Source organism: Eulemur rufifrons, chromosome 18, assembly GCF_041146395.1.
Source record: "Eulemur rufifrons isolate Redbay chromosome 18, OSU_ERuf_1, whole genome shotgun sequence".
NCBI lineage: Eukaryota > Metazoa > Chordata > Mammalia > Primates > Lemuridae > Eulemur > Eulemur rufifrons.
In genome coordinates this window covers 55,403,985-55,422,419 of record NC_091000.1, presented here as the reverse complement: position 1 = coordinate 55,422,419, position 18,435 = coordinate 55,403,985, and the positions used below count along the sequence as shown (strand labels likewise).

General features: G+C 41.0%; 1 protein-coding gene across 3 annotated transcripts in view; it reads left to right on the top strand.

Moving 5' to 3' along the window:
* CAP2 (cyclase associated actin cytoskeleton regulatory protein 2) overlaps nucleotides 1-18,435 on the top strand; it is a 133,408-nt gene that overhangs the window by 40,486 nt on the left and 74,487 nt on the right. For 2 of the 3 annotated variants that reach the window (XM_069493751.1, XM_069493748.1), the window contains exon 4: nucleotides 13,937-14,014. The exons of the other annotated variant lie outside the window; for it this stretch is intronic. In XM_069493751.1, the coding sequence (XP_069349852.1) occupies nucleotides 13,937-14,014 (78 nt within the window). The remainder of the gene's footprint in view (nucleotides 1-13,936; nucleotides 14,015-18,435) is intronic. 3 annotated transcript variants of the gene reach the window in all.

The following is an 18,435-nucleotide window of genomic DNA, read 5'->3' as shown; positions in this document are numbered from 1 at the left end:
TCATGGTCAAGTGCTTATAGTAAGGTCTCAATCCAGATGGGTTGGTATTGGGTGGACATGGCTGATGCATGAAAAAAAAGCTGGTTTTTAGCTAAATGTTATAGTCACTAGAAATCAACTTTATTTCCCTGCCTTATTTTTGTTTTTCATAGTAGTAAAAGAGGTGATTGTAAAGAAGGGGAAAGAGAACTAACATTTGTTGAGGGCCTGCTATGTGTCAGGCGCAGTGCACAGCTATCGACAGACATTACTTCCCTTGATCATTAGGGGAACCTTTAATGCAAGTATCATTCAAAATAAGGAAACCCTGCCTCAGAAAGGCTGGGTAACCTGTGAATGGCCATGCATCTAGGAAGGAGGAGAGTTGAATTTGGTATCAGGCCTATCTGAATCTCAAGTTTATGGTTTCGTTACTATTAATACATCACACCACTTTACAATAATTTCACTCGTTCATTATTAAGCAGTAGTTACTGAGCTTCTGTTGTAATAAAGGCCCTTCTATACCATATAGGCGCCCACTGGCTTAGTCCTCCACAACGCATTTTCTACTTGGGGATGCAAGGCATATATACGTGGATGAAAACTTAGGTAAGACTATGACTTACATAACACAACATGAAAAGATAATCACAGTGCAGTCTAATGGACGTAGTACATGTTGTCTCTGATTTTTCTGAATAGCTTTAGAGCAGTCAAGGTTCCTTTCCTTGTGAAGACTCAAGATTCATCAATTGGAAAGAAGTTGCTGGTTCCCTAAGTCAAAAGATTTGGTTTAAACATGTTGATAAAGTGCTCTAGATTCCTTAAGTGTTAGGAAAACAAGTTAGAGAATTTGGAGAGGGGCCAATATGCCAAGTATTTTGTAGTTACACAATGATTAAATTTGAAAATGAAGTTAATTTAGGAGCATGGCTTTGTTCAGAATACAAGCTGGCAACAGTAGTCATGCCTGTCAGAAAAGCAAATGGATTTAAACATACAATGATGTTTACTTTCTTTTCCTATTCCCATGCCTTGAGAAATACTCACTGTGTTTAATCCTTTCAAGCCTTTGATATTTTCTTATATAAATTGCAATGATCAATTATTTATTTTTATTTCAAAGTATTACGGGGGTGCAAATGGTTTTGGTTACATGGATTGCTTTGTAATGCTTGAATCAGGGTTAAAAGTGCGCCTGTCTCCCAGATAATGTTCATTGCACCTGTTAGGTAGGTTTTAACCCATCCCCTCTTCCCCTCTCCCTCCAATAATCAATTATTTAGAAGAGTTCTGTGTCAGGCTTTTTAAGTTACAGTGATTGGTTTTACATTATAGATTCTTCAGACTTTTGCGCACAAACTATTTTTGTTACCTGCTTATTTAACTTAGACCATGTGTTCTGGGCTTCTTTCCATGACAGTAAGTTGAAGTCTACATTATCATTCTTAATGGCTGCATAGTATTTCATTGCATGGTTACACCATAATGGATTTAAACAACCACAGTTGTATGTAGATGACATAATGTATGAACAAGAATGCAGGGCCCAGACTAGGTGAGACAGGGGAACCCCCCACAGTGTGACCCTGAGAGAGAGCACCTCTTAAATTTCACACCCTGGGCTCCTTGCTAGCTCTGCCCTGCTCCTGACCTTGCAAGGACAGTCATCTAGTATTATTTATAATCACTTAAATAATTAGTGACATTTGACTTGTTTTCAGTTTTTATCCTATTATGAATCAAATTGCAGTGGATATTCTTGTAAAAACATTATGTTGTAATTATGCAATTCTTTTTTCAAGGAAAATTCCTGCAATTGAAAGGGCTAGGCTAATGGCAAGTGGTCCCTAATATTAATTGCCAAATTATTCTTCCATACATGTGTTGTGCTGACTCATACGATCACAGTGGCTAAAGTGCTTTAGGCTATTTGGTGATAATTAGGAACCAGGAAAATAAGAGTTTTAGTTTGTATGATTTGAATCCTCATTAATATTCATGACCTTGATTGTTTAAAAATACTTTGCCCTCTGCTGGACAAACAGGAAAATAAAAACAGCCCATATATAAACAATCCTTTTTGCAGAAAAACCAAAACCAAAAAAAAAAGAAAAATTATTAGTTTTATCTCTGATCTACTTGCTGTACCAAGAAATTTGTTTAAATTGCCTCTTTGGGGTTGGATATGACATGTTTTGGATGGGGTTGGTGGGGTGTTGAGGTCACCTTATCTGAGACCAGTAATGCAGCTCAGATATATAATAGAAGATTCCAGACATGGATGTAGAAAAAAACACGTTGGAGCTGTTCCTTAGTGTCAGGACTGTGCGCCGTGGCTGATGTAAATACTTTTGTGAGCTGGAAGTTGCCTAGGCAACAGTCCTATTAATGAAGAATAACCCTCATTTATTAGCAGTGCCTGAATGATTATTTTTTTAACAAATGTACCTAGTAGTCTAGCACTGACATTCTCAAGCTACCTACTCATCTGTCCTTTCCAGACTGCAAAACTGTTTAGCTCTATTCCATCAGCCTGCCTCCTTTCCCTACCAATAAGAATAGAATCATGGGAAAAAAATCAGTAAACTGTTAAGAGCAGTAAAAACACTAATTTATAACAATTACCTAATATAAAATTATTGCCCTTTTGATATATGCTTTGGCTAAGGCAGAGCCCAAAATTGACTGTGACTCGTTTGGTATTTGAGCAGGCCACAGTCTTTAAATTAACTTGTCTTTATGATTTGATGGAGTATTGCCAACATATTTGTTAAGTAAGTAGAATGTGACATTACTGCTTCCTTCTCCTAGTCAGACTGTAAATTTAGACTCCATTTTATTGTGCACACCCTGGATACTTCAAAAAGGCAGCCGTGGCTGAGTCGTAGCCTTAATGAAATCCCTGCTGTCTTGAAGAGCCAGAGCCATGTCATGACGATGGTTAGAAATGACTGAGTAGCAAGCAGTGTGCGTCCTGGGTTCTGGAGAAAAGGCAATCTTCTATCCAATAAGAATGCACTTTCCTTTTCATCCTCTTTTTCATGAGCATGCTTTTCGTGTTTTGTTCAGCTGACCAAATGGGAAAACTTACCTTTTCAACCCATGGATTGGTAATATCAACAGTCCTTTCCTGTCCAGATTGGATGTTTGTTGTCTGCCCACCCAATGAGCATCTTATTACTTATTATTCACATGCACTAATTATTCTCTGATTTATACCTGATTTAGCCCCTAGGCACATACTAGGTACTCAGAAAATACTTTGATTGTGAAATTAAATAATAACCTTCTTTTTTACTCAGATCATTCCAACAATTTTTTTCTGATCATGCAATAAAAATATCTGATGTAGGAAAATTTGACAATCAATGTGTCAGAAGAGAACAAAAACCACTCATAATCCTAGTACTCAGAGATAATTTTCACTGATATCATGGCATGTTTATTTCATAAGGACATTTTTCAAAGTCTAAAATACCATCGATTATATAGTACTGTTTTCTCCTTGATAAGACAGAATCAGTGTAATCTGTGCTGGCCGTATGTTTAGGGCAAGTGGCACATGCCAAGCACTGGCAGGTATAGGTAGTCCAGGTGAGATACTAAGATGCTGACTGTAGTGGTGGGGCCAGACATAGTCTGAGAAAAGCTTGGCCCTTCTGTCTCACTGTGACAATTTCAGAGTCAACTACAGATAGCCGTCAATCTGATTTCTCATGTCTTAACTCTTAGCTTTAGACTGTGTTACTGACAAAACAGAGTGTGCTCCCCGAACGAGCTTTAGCAGAAGAGGATGTACAAGTCTCTCTGTTGATGGTAATTCTGGCTGGCTTCTTTGTGCCTTTTCCTAATGGCACACTGGGAAAAGAGAGAGTGGTTTCCCAAACACCAGGCAAAATAGGCAAAAGTCCGTGGGAACCACAGAAGTTGCACAGAAACATTCTGTACTTTTGTGTTTTATTCTTGGCTGTGACAGCACAAAGGGGGCAGTTTGGGTATTTTTTCACCACCACCCCCCGTCCCCAATCTCTGTAAGCACCTCCAGGCATCCCCAGATAAATATAAACACAGAGAATAAAATCTTATATAGTGAGGACGAAAGCATCTTTAGAGAGCTTTGCTACTTTTAATAAGCAGAAACAATCCAAGTGAAAACAGAGTGTTTATCCTAGAGTCTCTTAGTGACCCACCATATCACAGTCCCACGGTCCTTTCCACAAGATGACTGCCCCCAAGCCCCTCCCACGTAGGTGTTCATGACACTTCCCACAGCTCTCCACCATCCCCCCGCACACACTTCAGTAGGTGGGGAGATGAAGCTGGAATGGAAGTTCCATAATGTGGCCTGAATATTGAAACTGAATAGTCTTTCTCACTTAAAAAAAAAAATGTGGAGGACAGGCAGATATTTGGATCATTAAATATGAAATGTCCAATTTTGAATCAAAAGTGCAGTTTATTATATCTCAATCAAGAAGCAGTATAATTAATCAAAGTATGCACCTAAACTATCAACAGTTTTGCCATCTTAATGGTAGCTTGTTTATGCCATAAGTGAAGAAGCCTGGAGAGCAGGTGGTGATGAAATCATGAAAGGCGTTTTCCACAGCTTGTTGAGAATTGAATACTTTTCCTTGCAAGCAGTGGCCCAAAGCCTGGAAGAAGTGGTAGTCAGTTGGTGCATCTGCTGGTGAATGCAGCGGATGACAGAGAGTTTCCAAGTCCAGCCTCTGTAGTTTGAGCAGCACCGTTTGTGCGACATGTGGTCGAGCGTTGTCTTGCAAGAGGATTGGCCTGTCTCTAGTGACCAATCTTGGCTGCTTAATCACAAGCATCCTAATCATTTCATCCAATTGGTTGCAGTAGACATCCGCTATCATCCACTGACCAGGTTTCATGAAGCTGTAGTGGGTAATACCAGCGCTGGATCACCAAACAGACACCATTAGCTTTTTCTGATGAATATTCAGTTTTGAACTGCGTTTCCGCACTTCATCTTTATCCAACCATTGTGCCGAATGCTTGCAATTGTCAAGAAGAATCCATTTTCATCACACGTAACAATATGGTGTAGAAATGGTTCACCTTTACGTCATGTCAACAAAGAAAGACAAGCTTCAAGATGATTTCTCTGTCGGTGCTCATTTAATTCATGCGGTACCCATCTATCCAGCTTCTTTACCTTGCCCATTTGTTTCAAACGGTCCAATATTGTTGGAATAGTAACGTCAAACCTTGCTGCTAATTCACACGAAGGTTGAGATGTATTTGCTTCCACTACAGCTTTCAGCTCATTATCCACCTCGGTCTCAGGTCGCCCACTTGGCTCATTTTCAAGATTAAAATCACCAGAATGGAACTTCTCAAACCATGTCTGTTCATTAGCCACATCCTTCCCAAACACTTCCTTGATATGTCGAGCTGTCTGCACTGCATTGGTCCCACAGCGGAACTAATATTCAAAAATAACATGAATTTTTGACTTATCCATGGTTTCACAAAAATTTCCCTAAAAAAAAAATGTGAAAGATTATCACAAGCCAAGCTCTGCATTTGAAAGAATGAGGATGTACCTTCACAATAAAAATAAAACAAGACGTGTCAAAGTGAAATGTCAGAGATATCAATGGTCAAACTTAGTACTTAAGGTAATCAGAGATTTCATATTTAATAACCTAAATATTTTAACTCACAGGACTATAGTAGAAGTTGCAAGGGTACAAAGCTATTACAGCTTTCCCATCAACTACTGGTACATCAACATTTGTTAGGTTTAACTTTTAACAATTTACACTCGATTCAGATCCGGACGACACTGTTTGATTCATTCATTCATCCATCTGCTTAGCAGTTGTTCAGCACCTGTCAGGTGCCAGGCAATGGGCAGGGCAGGAACTGGGACTCGAAGGTGTGGAGGGACTTTGAGGTGGAGACTTCGGAGAATGACAGAGGGACTGGACCAGGACAGAGCCACACAGGGCGTGGAACACTATGGTGCCTGTGGAGGACCTCTCTATCCAGGGCCAGATGGTGCAGACTAAGGAACTGCCTTCCTACCACACCTTTACTGATTCATTATGTGATTGGTATCACTTGAAACTGGGCATCAGAGAAAAGACAAAGGCCCATGGAATCTGTCCCTACATGAGGATGGTCCTGTTCCCCATCTGTTGCTCTCTGGGCCCTCACCATTGAAGTCGGCTCTCAGGCTTAACTTTCTGCCAGGTCTTAACCACGGTGAGGGGATCCTTGTCAAACGGTAAACGTCAGTCATCTCCTGTACGCAAAGCCCCATGCTGGGCTCAGTGGAGGATACAACAGAATGGAACACGAAATTTTGACTCTTTAGGGACTTACGGTGTCACTGAGGAAGCAGTGAAGATGCTGTCCCCACAAAGTTAACCCACCGTGGTAACTAGTATAGGATGAGGGAGAAGGCAGTAGGCTCGTGTCAGCAAACCCAACTCTAATCCTACGCTTGTCTGCCAACCTTGGGAGATTCACTCACCTCTCCAGGTCTTGGTTTCTTTTTCAAAGAGGCGGAGAGCTGTGTAAGGCAGGCTCTGGATAAGTAAATACATTTCTTGTCCCAGGGCTCTTTCAAGAAGAGTCCTGGGGTGCTGGGGAGACCGCCCTGACTGGAGCAGAGAGCACTTGCAGAGGAGGGGTGGCCGTGATGCTAGAAGACTGGAGTCCAGTTGTGCAGGGCCGTAGAGGCCAGGCAAAATTCTGGACTTTACCCAAGCTCTTTATAAGAAATAAGAGCCCCTGAAGTCACTATAAGAAAATAAGCATCCAAGCGAGCACTGTGAGTGGGGCGGGGTGAGGCATTCTTTCCCTAGCCTGCAGCCTCTGCTCCCAAACACCATTAGCACATTTTTTACTCGGGGCCCTTCTTTTGTAATCTCCCATTACCAAGGCTGCCCTGCACTCAGCACAGAGGTGAAGAGCTCGTGCAGCTGCTCTGTAAATACTTTCGGGTGGTGATAGCTCCCATGACTGGCTTAGCTCATGCCCACTTGTCTTCTTCCATTAGGCAAGGAGTCGTAGCTATAAAGACAGTCTTGCTGATATTTAAAAAAAAAAAAAAACACATTAGCTTGATGCAATTAGAGCTCACTCTCGTGGTCTGCATTGTTCTCACTCACTTCTGCCGAACTTTCCCCTTTCTGTGCTTCAAGTCTCTCCCTTGACAATAAAAGAGAACTAGAAAGGAGTCAGGAATTAGGAATTCTTGCCACAACTTTGTCACCAACTGGTTATGTGACCTTGGGCAAAGAACTTCATTTTTTTCTAGACCTTTATCCCTTCACTTGAAAAAATGCAGGTGTTGAATGAAATGAGACTCTTCGGATGGTATGAGCGCGAGCGTCCGTAGTGGATGCCCTCTGAGCTGTTTTACTAATTCAGGTGCTAATGAAAATGGCACAGAAATGAGAGAAAAAATATATGAGCTATCATTTAGGCCAGTGGTTTTCAAAGTGTGGTGTCCAGACTCAGAGCATCAGCCCTACCTGAGAAATGCAAATTCTCAATCCCACCCAAATGTACTGAATCAGAACTCCGGGCATGGGACTCGGCAGAAACCCTCGGGTTGATTTTCTTGCGTGCTCAGGATAGCGAACCACTGCCTTCCGTGAGGTTCATGATATGGCACCATCTGAGTCGACATTATGATGGGGTCAGTGCTTATGTTCGTGTTTTAAAAAATGAGGCATCTTCAACCTTGTTTTAAGCAAAGTCACAAAATGGGTGAAATTCATCAGCGCATCTGTCACCTCTTTTTTCTGGCCCATTTTCTTGTCTTGCTGTCAACTGTCAGATCCTGCTTTACCTCCTCGTTGGCCGAAACTCAAGGGACTGTCCCTTTAGAGTAAAGGCCGTAGGGTGGTGTTGGCGGTGCACTTGGGTTTTGAGAAAGATTTATCCAGACAGAGATTAGGATAGGAAGAAAAGGTGTATTTACTTTTCCCTGGGGGAGGGGAAAAAGACCAGCACAGAAAGGGAAGAATGTGCGGGGTTGTAAAAATGGCGGGGTATAGCTGAGAAATTGCTGCATCCCTCCTTTCTTTCTTCTTGGCGGAGGTGGATAACAAAAACTACAAGGATGTCAAAGTCTGAGACTTGGTTTCCTGCCTTTCCTTGGAGAAGGGATTATCACAGGAGATGTGACTCTGTCCTCGAGATATGGCTGAGGCTGTAGCTCGTTCTTTTGCTGTTTACTCAGGAACTCTGTGAAAACAGATTCTCAAAAGAACAATTTTGAAAGAGAGAGATTTACATTTCTTTTCCGTCCATTCAGCTTTCTTCAGAAGTTGTGCATAACAGAACTCCTGCAGGGCACCTGTTAGTTAGACAACTTATAGGATTGATCTTTAACCATTACTGGGGAAATTGTAGCATTAGGTATTTTCCTATGTGGGATTAGGTATTTTCGTGTTGTTTTTGCAAGGCAGCCTCTTTCAGATGCCCCCAAAAATAAATCTGGAAATACAGTGTCTCTAGTTAGGAATACAGGCATTGGTAGACCAGTTAGGGAGGCTCGGGCTTGTGGGGACAGCCTTGGCAGTGACCTTCCCAGGGGCTGCAAATTGCACTGAGAAAACAGATGCCCATTCACCTGTCCTCAGTCAGAGAAAGAGGAGCCCCTTCCCTACGGTGTCTGGTTCTCAAGAAGAGGGGTGATGCCGTTTCAGAAGGATCTGGAAATGCCTTTAGCACAGGCACCCAGGCTGGGTGCTTTTCCCATCTTCCAAGTCTTGCCCGTGCCCTGTCCCTCAGTTGTGCCTGCCTGCCCATTTTGCCATTCACGGGGGACTTTGCAGCCTGCAGTTTGCATCCCGCGAAACAATGCAAAGCTTTGATGAGTATACAGAAATCCACTGGGCTTCCCTAAAGAGCCAGCTTTCCCTCCCAGGGGATTAGATGGAAATAAGTCATATTTAGCTGGTGTCTGCTTGTTCTCAAGGCTTGCTTTAAACTGATTTCTGAAATTCATCCTCCTACTCTTCACCCTAGGACCCTAGAACAATAGATGTTCCACCAACCTGTCTATCTGAGAACCCCAGTTGTTGAAGTGATAATTGATAGAGTTCAAACAAAATGCACAGCTTTGGCTTTGACCAGAAAGATCCCTCTCCTCTCTGCACACACGTGCCTACAGGCAAATGGTTGCACATGTTCACCCACAAAGGTCGCCCAGGCTCTCTGAGCCCTGCACACATGTGATGGACAAACTCAGCAAAAACCCTCAATTATTTGTCGTTATTGAAAACCCCTACGTTTGGCTTTTTCTTTCACAGTGTTTTGAACTGCCTGAGTGAGCCAAATGCTCCCTTTCAAGTTACCAGACTCAGCAGGTTCAGTAAAATTGCTCCTAAATAGGATGGCGTCTGGTGGAGGGGACTCGTGGAACTTTCCGGAAGGAAGAAGCAAGTGGATCAGAAGTTGTAATGAAAGTCCTTTGACATGTAGACTGATGAGGTTAAAAATGAATGTAGATTGGAGTCTGTTAATTATGCCCAGAGTTCCAGGGAGCCGAAAGAAGGGCACAGTCGAATTCTCAGAAAGGTTTTGTCTACATAAGCAAAATGAAAGGGAAGCAGGTATCTAGGTATTGAGCCATTCTCCACCCCAAGCTCAACCCCTATTGTTGAGTGAAAGGCCATTTGGAGGAAGAGACTAATTAATGACATTGGCCATCTTCACTAATCAGACTCACGAGAAAATTGCTCTATTAGCAACAGGCTAAATGTTGTTACTAGGCAAAGTAAAAAAGGCTAATGATAGTGTTCATCTTGGGATAACTATAAAAATATTGTTAATGCCACCTCCGAGCTGCAATTGTAACTACAGAAGTCAGGCCATCCCAAAGGACGTTCCCACAGCAACCATGATTCAGTTGACTCTGCAAGGCCTGTTGCAGATGAGGACGATAGCTCTATATTATCGTTGCTGGGAGAAGCACACTTATTTATATCCGAGCTGGGGAAAGTTGTATTTTGTAGTCTTCTCTTTGGAAATGTGGCCATTAGAGACCAACAAAAGTCCTTCTGAATCACTGAAAATATGTGTTTTGATACATGGAAAAACATTCACACAGCTCAGAGCTTCACATTCATAAGGTCATAATGGCCTCCAAGGCAGTGAGATTCAAACACTTTCTATTCTTCCCTAAGGAATAGCCAAAGTTTGAGATTTTGAGCAATATAGGTCAGCAATCAGGCTACCAAGACAAAGAGAAGAGATGGTGTATTCCAAAATGGCTTGGAGAAAAATACACCCTCATTCAAACATTTATGAGACTTAATCTGTTAGGTTGATGATGATTGAATTTGTGATTTTAAATGTAAATGGTCTGCAAATCTTCATCTGATTTCAAGCATTTTCTTCTCAGTGGGGGAAAAAAATGCTTGGGAGGAAAGTTAGAAACAAGATTAAGGTGTTCATTTCAGTATATATTTTGGAAACTTTGTCAGATGCCAAAATGTGCTAATGAAGTGGGATGACAAAAACTAGTCGTTTCCCCATTAGTTAACACAGTTATCCTTCCAGCCCAGAAAATTATCTGATACTGACATCAGGATGAAGTTAAGCTAATCCTCTTGTTGCTATCCTAGGTATCTGTTTTTGAAAATACAAGCTGGTTCTTACATATCTATTAATATCAGAGAAGTAAGTCAGACTCAAGACAGCAGGCAGGGAGAAACTGCCCCTAAACAGATGTGAAGTTAACAAAGAAGAGATTAAAGATGAAATTGATAAGTGTAGAAGAATATAAACTTATGACCAAATAAAATTGAATCACAGACTTTTTCCCTCCCCACAAATGAGCAAAAAAGAAAAAAGTTAAAAAAAAACAACTCACTAATAGTAACCAAACAAAAAAGCCATTAACCTAAAGCAATACATTTCAGTAAATCATAGCTGAGCGGCTGTTAGTTCCTGTCTCTGGTCCTAATCCTCCACCCCTTAGAGACACACCTCAGAGGAAATGAAATCAGAAAAGGAAAATTATGAAGGAAGAAAAGAAAACCATGGACTGCTTCTGTTCATAGATTGTAAAGCCTTCATGTCTAGGTTGTGAATTGGAGAAATGATCTAGAATCTAAGGGCACCGCTCCATCAGCACGGCATATGTTCCAAGTAGGTGGTGTGAATCCTGGTCTGGGTCATTTAGAAAATTCCCAGAAGAATAAGCAGCACTCAGAGGCTCAATTAAAGACTGGCTATCATGTCAGCTGAGTTCTTGCAGTCCCTGTTCCTGTCAATCAGGCCCTAGAAGAATAGACAGAGCACAAATCATTTAGCCCTCAGACTGTTGCTTGAAAAGAAGAGAAACGGATCCCTAGTATGGTGACGAGGAAACACCCACATTTTATCAGAAAATGTAAAATAAATGGACAGAGCTGATCAAGCACGTGCAAGATGAAAAGAATCAGCACGGCAGCTACAAACTGTGTGTCAGAAAGGAACATAGCGTGCAAAGTACAAAGACCTGGGCTTACCCTTGAAAATAAAACCTAAGGAACAGAACCAGCTTCCTCACAATGACTTAGTAAGAGTATAACTGATACTCTTACAACTTAAAAAGAGTATAAAAGTATTTTTAAAATAGCTTAAAGACAAGGTGAGAAAACAAGAATTAAATGAAAAGGGAGACTGAAATTCTATCAAATCAAGAACTAAAAACATTAATGCAGAAATAATATATAAATGAAAAATGTTAACGTATATGAGACTGGTTGAAAATTTGATTATGAGCAATAGAAAAAAGTATTTCTATAGTCACATTGAGTACAGATGACAGACAAAGAAATTAAAGACAGACAATCTGAAAAATATGATGACATTAAAATATTATATAGTATGAGGATAATAATTGGAGTCCCTGAATAGAGACTCTAACAAAAAGAACAATATATATCAGAAGATACAAGAAAATTTTGGAGAAAGGACCAAATATATTCTAGGCAGTATACTATAGAATGCTCAAAACCCTCAAGGATAAAGAAATAATTCTTCAGGTACCAAACCAGAATAAGTCAATTGCCTACAGGAGAGCAAAAAACCAAGCTGGGCTAAGATTTCCCTACTGCCCGTCTAGTGCCAGGCTCTCTGAAAATGGAGAAGGAAAGTGACCCAAGCATATATCCAGCCAAGATGTCGTTAAAATTTAAAGACAACAGGGAGACACGCTTAAACTTGAAAGAACTAAAGCAACTTTGAGACCTTGTTGAAGAAAATACTTGGTGACAGGCATCCAGTGAATAAAAAATAAATAAATAAATAACAAAATAACTCGGGAATGGAGAAGCCATGGTGAGAACTACTAGGTTTGTTTAAATGCAGAACTAATACTAAGCAACTATGGAAACTAATGCTCCAGATCGAATGTGAATGTTATGAGTCGGGCAAAATAAAAATAACTAAAAGACATGAGAGATAGGGACCAGAGATGAGAAAAGTGTGAGAGTACTTACTGTTCTCCTCTTTCCCAGCAAAAAAAGTCAGTCAATACTGTCTAGAATTATAACACGTCTAAAATGCAAACACATAATTATTCCAATCTCTTAATATCTTATAATCTTTTTTTTACCTTAGAATGATCATTTAGGAAATAATAACTATTATGGTGCAGAAACTTTCCCTTGAAGTTTAACAGTTCTTTTTCTTTTTCATCTCCACTGTTCAATTAAAATGTGTGCTTTTTGTTTTAAAAAAAACAGCATAGGTTTGGTCCCATTCTATAAGACTCTCTGAGTATATTCTTAAAAGGTGGTTGCAGTCATGTTCATCTAATGTTAATGATGATTCTTTCTAGGTTGTAAGGCATTTTTTAAGATCTTTAATCTTTGAAACTTTATGCAGTCTAAAAAGTTAATCTTTTTAAGTCAGTATGCTCTGTCTTATGAAAACAACTGTGTGAATCTCCTTAAAAACTAGAAAAAATATGCAAAAATGGTTAATTGTGAGTGATAGGGATATTTGAAATTATTTTCTTCTTGGTACGGTTCTGTAATTCTTTAAATTTAAAAAATTAAAGAACTAGTTAAGAGTGAATAGAAGGTCAGGACGAGAGAATATGTGTTTGAGGTCATTCACACCTGCGCAAATCCTTTTGTGGGGGTTGAGTCCAGGCGGCGCCCCCTCTGCCTGGGTCCCAGTCTTCCAGATCTGTCTTGATGAGTAGAGAATCCACTGGCTTTCAGTGAGCATATTTTAATGGGGATGGCTTAAGGGAAGATTCTCTTCCCACTAGAAGGTGTAGAACAGATTTTGGGCACAGGCACTGTCTGAGAGACAGCAAAAGACACCCTTTGAAAACCATTGCACTTTGGGGCTCATTTTTTAGCAGCTTTATTGAGATAATTCATACCTAATATTCACCCTTTTAAAGTGTACAATTCAGTGGTTTGTAGTGTATTCACCAAGTTGTGAAACTGTCATCACTAATTCCAGAACATTTTCATCACTCCTAAAAGAAACCCCATACCCATTAGCAATTCACTCCGTTCCTCCCTCCTGCCAGCCCCTGGCAGCCGCTAATCTACTTGTCGTCTATAGATTTGCTTATTCTGGACATTTCAGATAAATGGGATCACACAAATATGCTCTTTTGTAACTGGCTTCATTCACTCAGCATAATGTTTTCAAGGTTCACCTATGTCGTAGCATGTGTCAGTACTTCGTTTCTTTTTAATGTGGAATGATATTCCATTGTGTGGATATATCACATTTTGTTTATCCATTCATCAGTTGATGGACACTGAGGTTGTTTCCACGTTTTGACTATTATGAATAATGCTGCTATGAACATTCATTTATCAATACAAGTTCTTACATATGTTTTCATTGGGTGTATACCTATGGGTGGAATTGCTGGATCATACGGTAGCTATATGTTTAGGAGCTCAAACATTGAAACTGCTGTCTTCTTCTCTCTTCCCAGGCAGAAATGGTGCACAGTGCGTTCCAGGCCCAGCGGGCTTTCCTTCTGATGGCCTCTCAGTACCAACAACCCCAGGAGGTAAGAGCAGATTCTGAGAGACAAGGTTGCCTGGGGAATGGGCAGTGTCAGACAAAAAACGAGGAAGCAACGGAATCATTTACCATGAGGGACATCCCAAAAATGAGGCTGATAGCACTTGTAGGTTCTATCTCTAATCTGGATCATGGTACAGAACACTTCTTCTGTCTTCATAATTTTACAGACAAGTTTTTTAAAAAATGTATGTCACTTGCAAAAACAAAAAAAGCAATATGTGCCTTCTTACTACTAATATAACATTATATTATCATGGCCAAATTCATACTGTAACAATGGACACCACCAGTTTGAAAGGTCAATTTGTTTATGTCTTCTGTATCCTAGTCACTATACTAGTCTCACAACCTTTTTATAATCAAAGAAGTGTTTACTACTAATTTTTTAATTCCAATTTTGAGCTGCTTTGTTATCAAAGACTGTTGACATCTGTGGTCATCTCTAAATTCTGTGTATGAATTTGATTAGCTCCTATTTCATCAATAGCAGAGAGAGATGGGCTAAATCAGTGCTTCTCAAATGTCTTGTGTTTATGGATTATCTAAGGAGCTTCATTGCAGTTTCTGATTCATCAAGCCTGGAATATGGCCTAAGATTCTGCTCTTTAATAAGCTCCTAGGTGATACCTGTGCTGCTGGTCCTCATTCTCAAAACACCAAAATTGGAAAGAATTTTCATGAATGTCTAAGTACTTAGGCATATTCTACCTCTCTCCTTTCTCTACCACCATAAGGAATATGGATGAACATTTCTCAGGTTAAAGACATTTAGAGGTGTCAGAGGATTTGATGCTAACTGCAACAATATTACCAACATAATAATTTTAACCACTTTTGATCATTGTAACATTGCCATGTAGGCCCCAGAGTAAATATCAATATACGAAGGAATAAAAACGATAAGAGCAGATGTTAAGAGCAGAGTGATGGTTGGTGGGGTTCCTTCTCAATTCCCAGACCTTTATAAAATTTCCCATTCTCTAAACCAAGGCCCCACCAACACCCCAAACAACTGACACTGTATCATGCAAATAACTGCATTTCCTCTGCCAAGGGATCATAATAACAACATTTTGACCGTTCTGATTGTGTAATGAATGACATTTTCATTAAAAGGTGGTTCTACTACCAGTATGCCTTCGTAAATAAGAAAAAAAAATTGTTCTTTTGGCTAGAAATATTCTGCATCTGAAGTTTGGTAACAATTATATAAATAAAAAATGGATATTCATTATAATACAAAAGCCTCAACATAATAGTGCACTTTGAATTCTAAAACAAACTCCTGAAATTGAAAAAGTTGAGCTGAGAATCTTGGGAATGCAGGACTTTGACCTTCAGGGAATGAGGCTCCGCTCCATGAAGGGGCAGGACCTGAGACACTGGACCGTCCCCGGAATAACCATTCCCAACCTTGCCTGCGCAGTGGAATCACCTGGAAAATTCTTTAAAGTACCCATGCCTGGGTCCCACCTCAAGGGGTTTTGGCTTAATTGGTCTGAGGAGTGGCCTTGGCTTTGAGATGTCTACAGGCTCCACAGGGGAGTTCTAATTCACAACTAGAGGGATCAGCCTCCTCCCGAAATGGATACATCACTTCCCTCTGTGTGAAATGAGAAGTTAGCACACAGCCTAGGGAGGAGGCTCTGTAAGGATGGAAATATTCTTCTGTGGGTGCATTTTCCTCCTTCGCCGTCTCAATCCCTGATTTGCAAAACAGGAAAGTTAAAGTGGGAAATCACAGTAGGATGCATCCTAGGTTCAGCCTTAGCCTGCCTTTTCTGTGGGCAGCAGTGGGAGGAGAGGTGGTTTCAGCTGAGAGCCTCAGAGGGAGGAAGTGCCGTGACTTTCCTCGTTGGTGCTCCCCTTGGTTTTTTCCCTAAATCCAGAACGAGAAGCTTCTCCATTGGCCTTTCTGGCCTTGCACAAAAAGCCACTCACTAAATACTGGATGAAGACGTGAATGAATGACCAAACGAATGCATGCATTGGGACGGTGGCATCCCAGAATAAGCTGTGGTCAGAAACACTGTGGCTTAGCCTGTGGCTCTGCAGATTCTTGGGTATAATATCCACAGTTTCCCTTTCTTACTCTATTGCATTTTTGATAAAAGTGGGGGAGAAATTGGTTCGCAGAAGGCATGCACTAGAAGTGCTGCCAGTAGCACTAATCACAGTGCCCCACCTGCATGAGGCTGCAGGACCAGGCAGGTAAAATGCACAGCAGATTAATACACCCAACTCCCTTTCTGGCCCATCCTCTCCTTCCCTTTCCCCTTTACCCAGAGCGCTGTCCCAGTACTTCCACCTGATAGAAAAGCAGATTTGCAAAGTCACCACCATAGTAGTGACTAGCACATGGCCAGGCTTGGTCTTCCCGTTGTGCATTCTAGAAGATGCATCATTAAGAGAATCGTCATACTGCAGATCATATTTTCCCAAGGGAGCAATATTATAACTTTCTGTGTCTTCCTCTCTTCCTCAATAACTGCTGTAATTTCAACTCTCATTAGCACATGGCAGTGATTCTCAAACTCAAGTGTGCACGAGAATCCCCTGGAGGGTTGTTAAAAGATTGCTGTGCCCCACATACAGAGCGTTCAGTTCAGTAGGTCTTGGTTGAGCCCAAGAATCTGCAGTTCTGAAAAATCCCCAAGGGATGGTGATGCTGCTGGTCCCGGGCCCACACTTTGAGGACCTGTGGTGTGTGGATCACTCGCACTGTGACACCTCGGGCTCAGATTATTTCAGGTGCTTCAGAATGTCACTTCCAGCTGCCACTAAGACCCCTGCTTCTCAAACTTCAGCCTTCGTTTGAATCACCTGGAGATCTCGTTAAAGTGTCTGGTTTAGTAGATCTCAGGTGGGGCCCAAAAGTCTGTATTTCTTCTGTCAAAAAGACTGGGAAGTCTGAGTTTTGTGTTCCTCCAGAAATGAGAGAGGGGGGGGTTTCTTCTACCCTGTGTCTCCTTTTCTTGACTTTATTTAAACTTGCACTTTAAAAGGAAATAGTGCCTTCCTGAACATAGAGCAGGAATCTAAAGCTGATTCTCTTTCCTTTCATTGTTTATACAGTTTGAAAAATTAAAAGGGGAAGGAGGGTTAGAGATTCCTCCTCCATTCCTCCATCTCTGCGTGAACACGCACACCCCGGCATGGTCCTCTGCTCAGCACCGATGCAATAAGCATGGAGCAGTCATTAAATTTGTTAATAATCTGTTCATTTTAAACCAAGCAAGAGAGAGCCTCGTGGCAGTTCAGCTCATCATTTAGAAGCATGAGAGATCCAGATTACCACTGGGCATAAATATGTTTGGGATTTTAATAAAACACATTGACCTATGAGGGCAGTCAAGAGCAGAAACTTTGGGTTAAGCCTGCTTGGGTTTGAATCCCAGATCTTCTGCTCAGTTGCTCCGCTAATCCAAGCTCTGCTAGCTCAGGATTCAGCTGAGATCCTGTGACGTTTGAGAAGCTTCTGTCTTTTTCTGGTGGCCACTGGAGAATCAACCTGGTAAAGTCCACAACACATTCCCCCTGAGCTACTCTAACCAAACCAACTTGGCAAGTTACCCCCACTTACGGGAATGCAGGTAAAGTTTCCAGCCCCTTGTTTTCCTATCTTTAAAACAGGGATAGTAATTCCTACATTGAAGAGTTACTGTGAGGATTAAATGAGAAAAGAATGCAAGAGCCAAGTGGCCAGATGATTAAGTAGAAGAGTTCAGTGTTAGTCAGTGGTGTCCAGTTGCTTTAACAAAAAGTCCCCAAGTCTTTCTCAAAGGCTTAACATAGGAGACTTTTTAAAAATTTTTTTTAATTTTTTGCACACATAAGGTCTGCTCTGGTGTTTTTGGTTGACAGTCTTCTACATGGTCATTCAGGGGCCAGGCTTTCTCCCTCTTGGCGTACCCAGCTCCTCCAGGTCTCAGCCATTGAATTGGGAAAGAGAATGCAGGATCACTTCCTGGAAAGTTTATGAGTCAGGCCTAAAGGTGGCCGAGGTCACCTCACCTGCATTCAGTCTCCTGCCCATTCCTAGTTGCAAGGGAAGCTGGGAAATTTGACCCACCTGTATTCCTGGAAGGAAGAATTCACAGGTCTGGTGAGCACCTAGCCATTCTATCAGAGTGGGTCACTGGGTTTGGCTAAAATGAGGTCTCACTCAGTAGAAATGTATCGTCTTTCCAAAAACTTATGTGGTTTTTTTTTTCAGGCTAATACCCCATTTCTCTAGCCATCCAGAGAAAGACATGAACGATTTTCAAATCTAACATTTCAATGTTTTCAATGTACTTAATAGAGAGATATAGATATATGTACACAGTATCTCAAAATTTCTTTTACTTAGAGTGAGTTCATCCTTTTTGCCTATGTAATGTTTCACCATAATTACAAGGTATC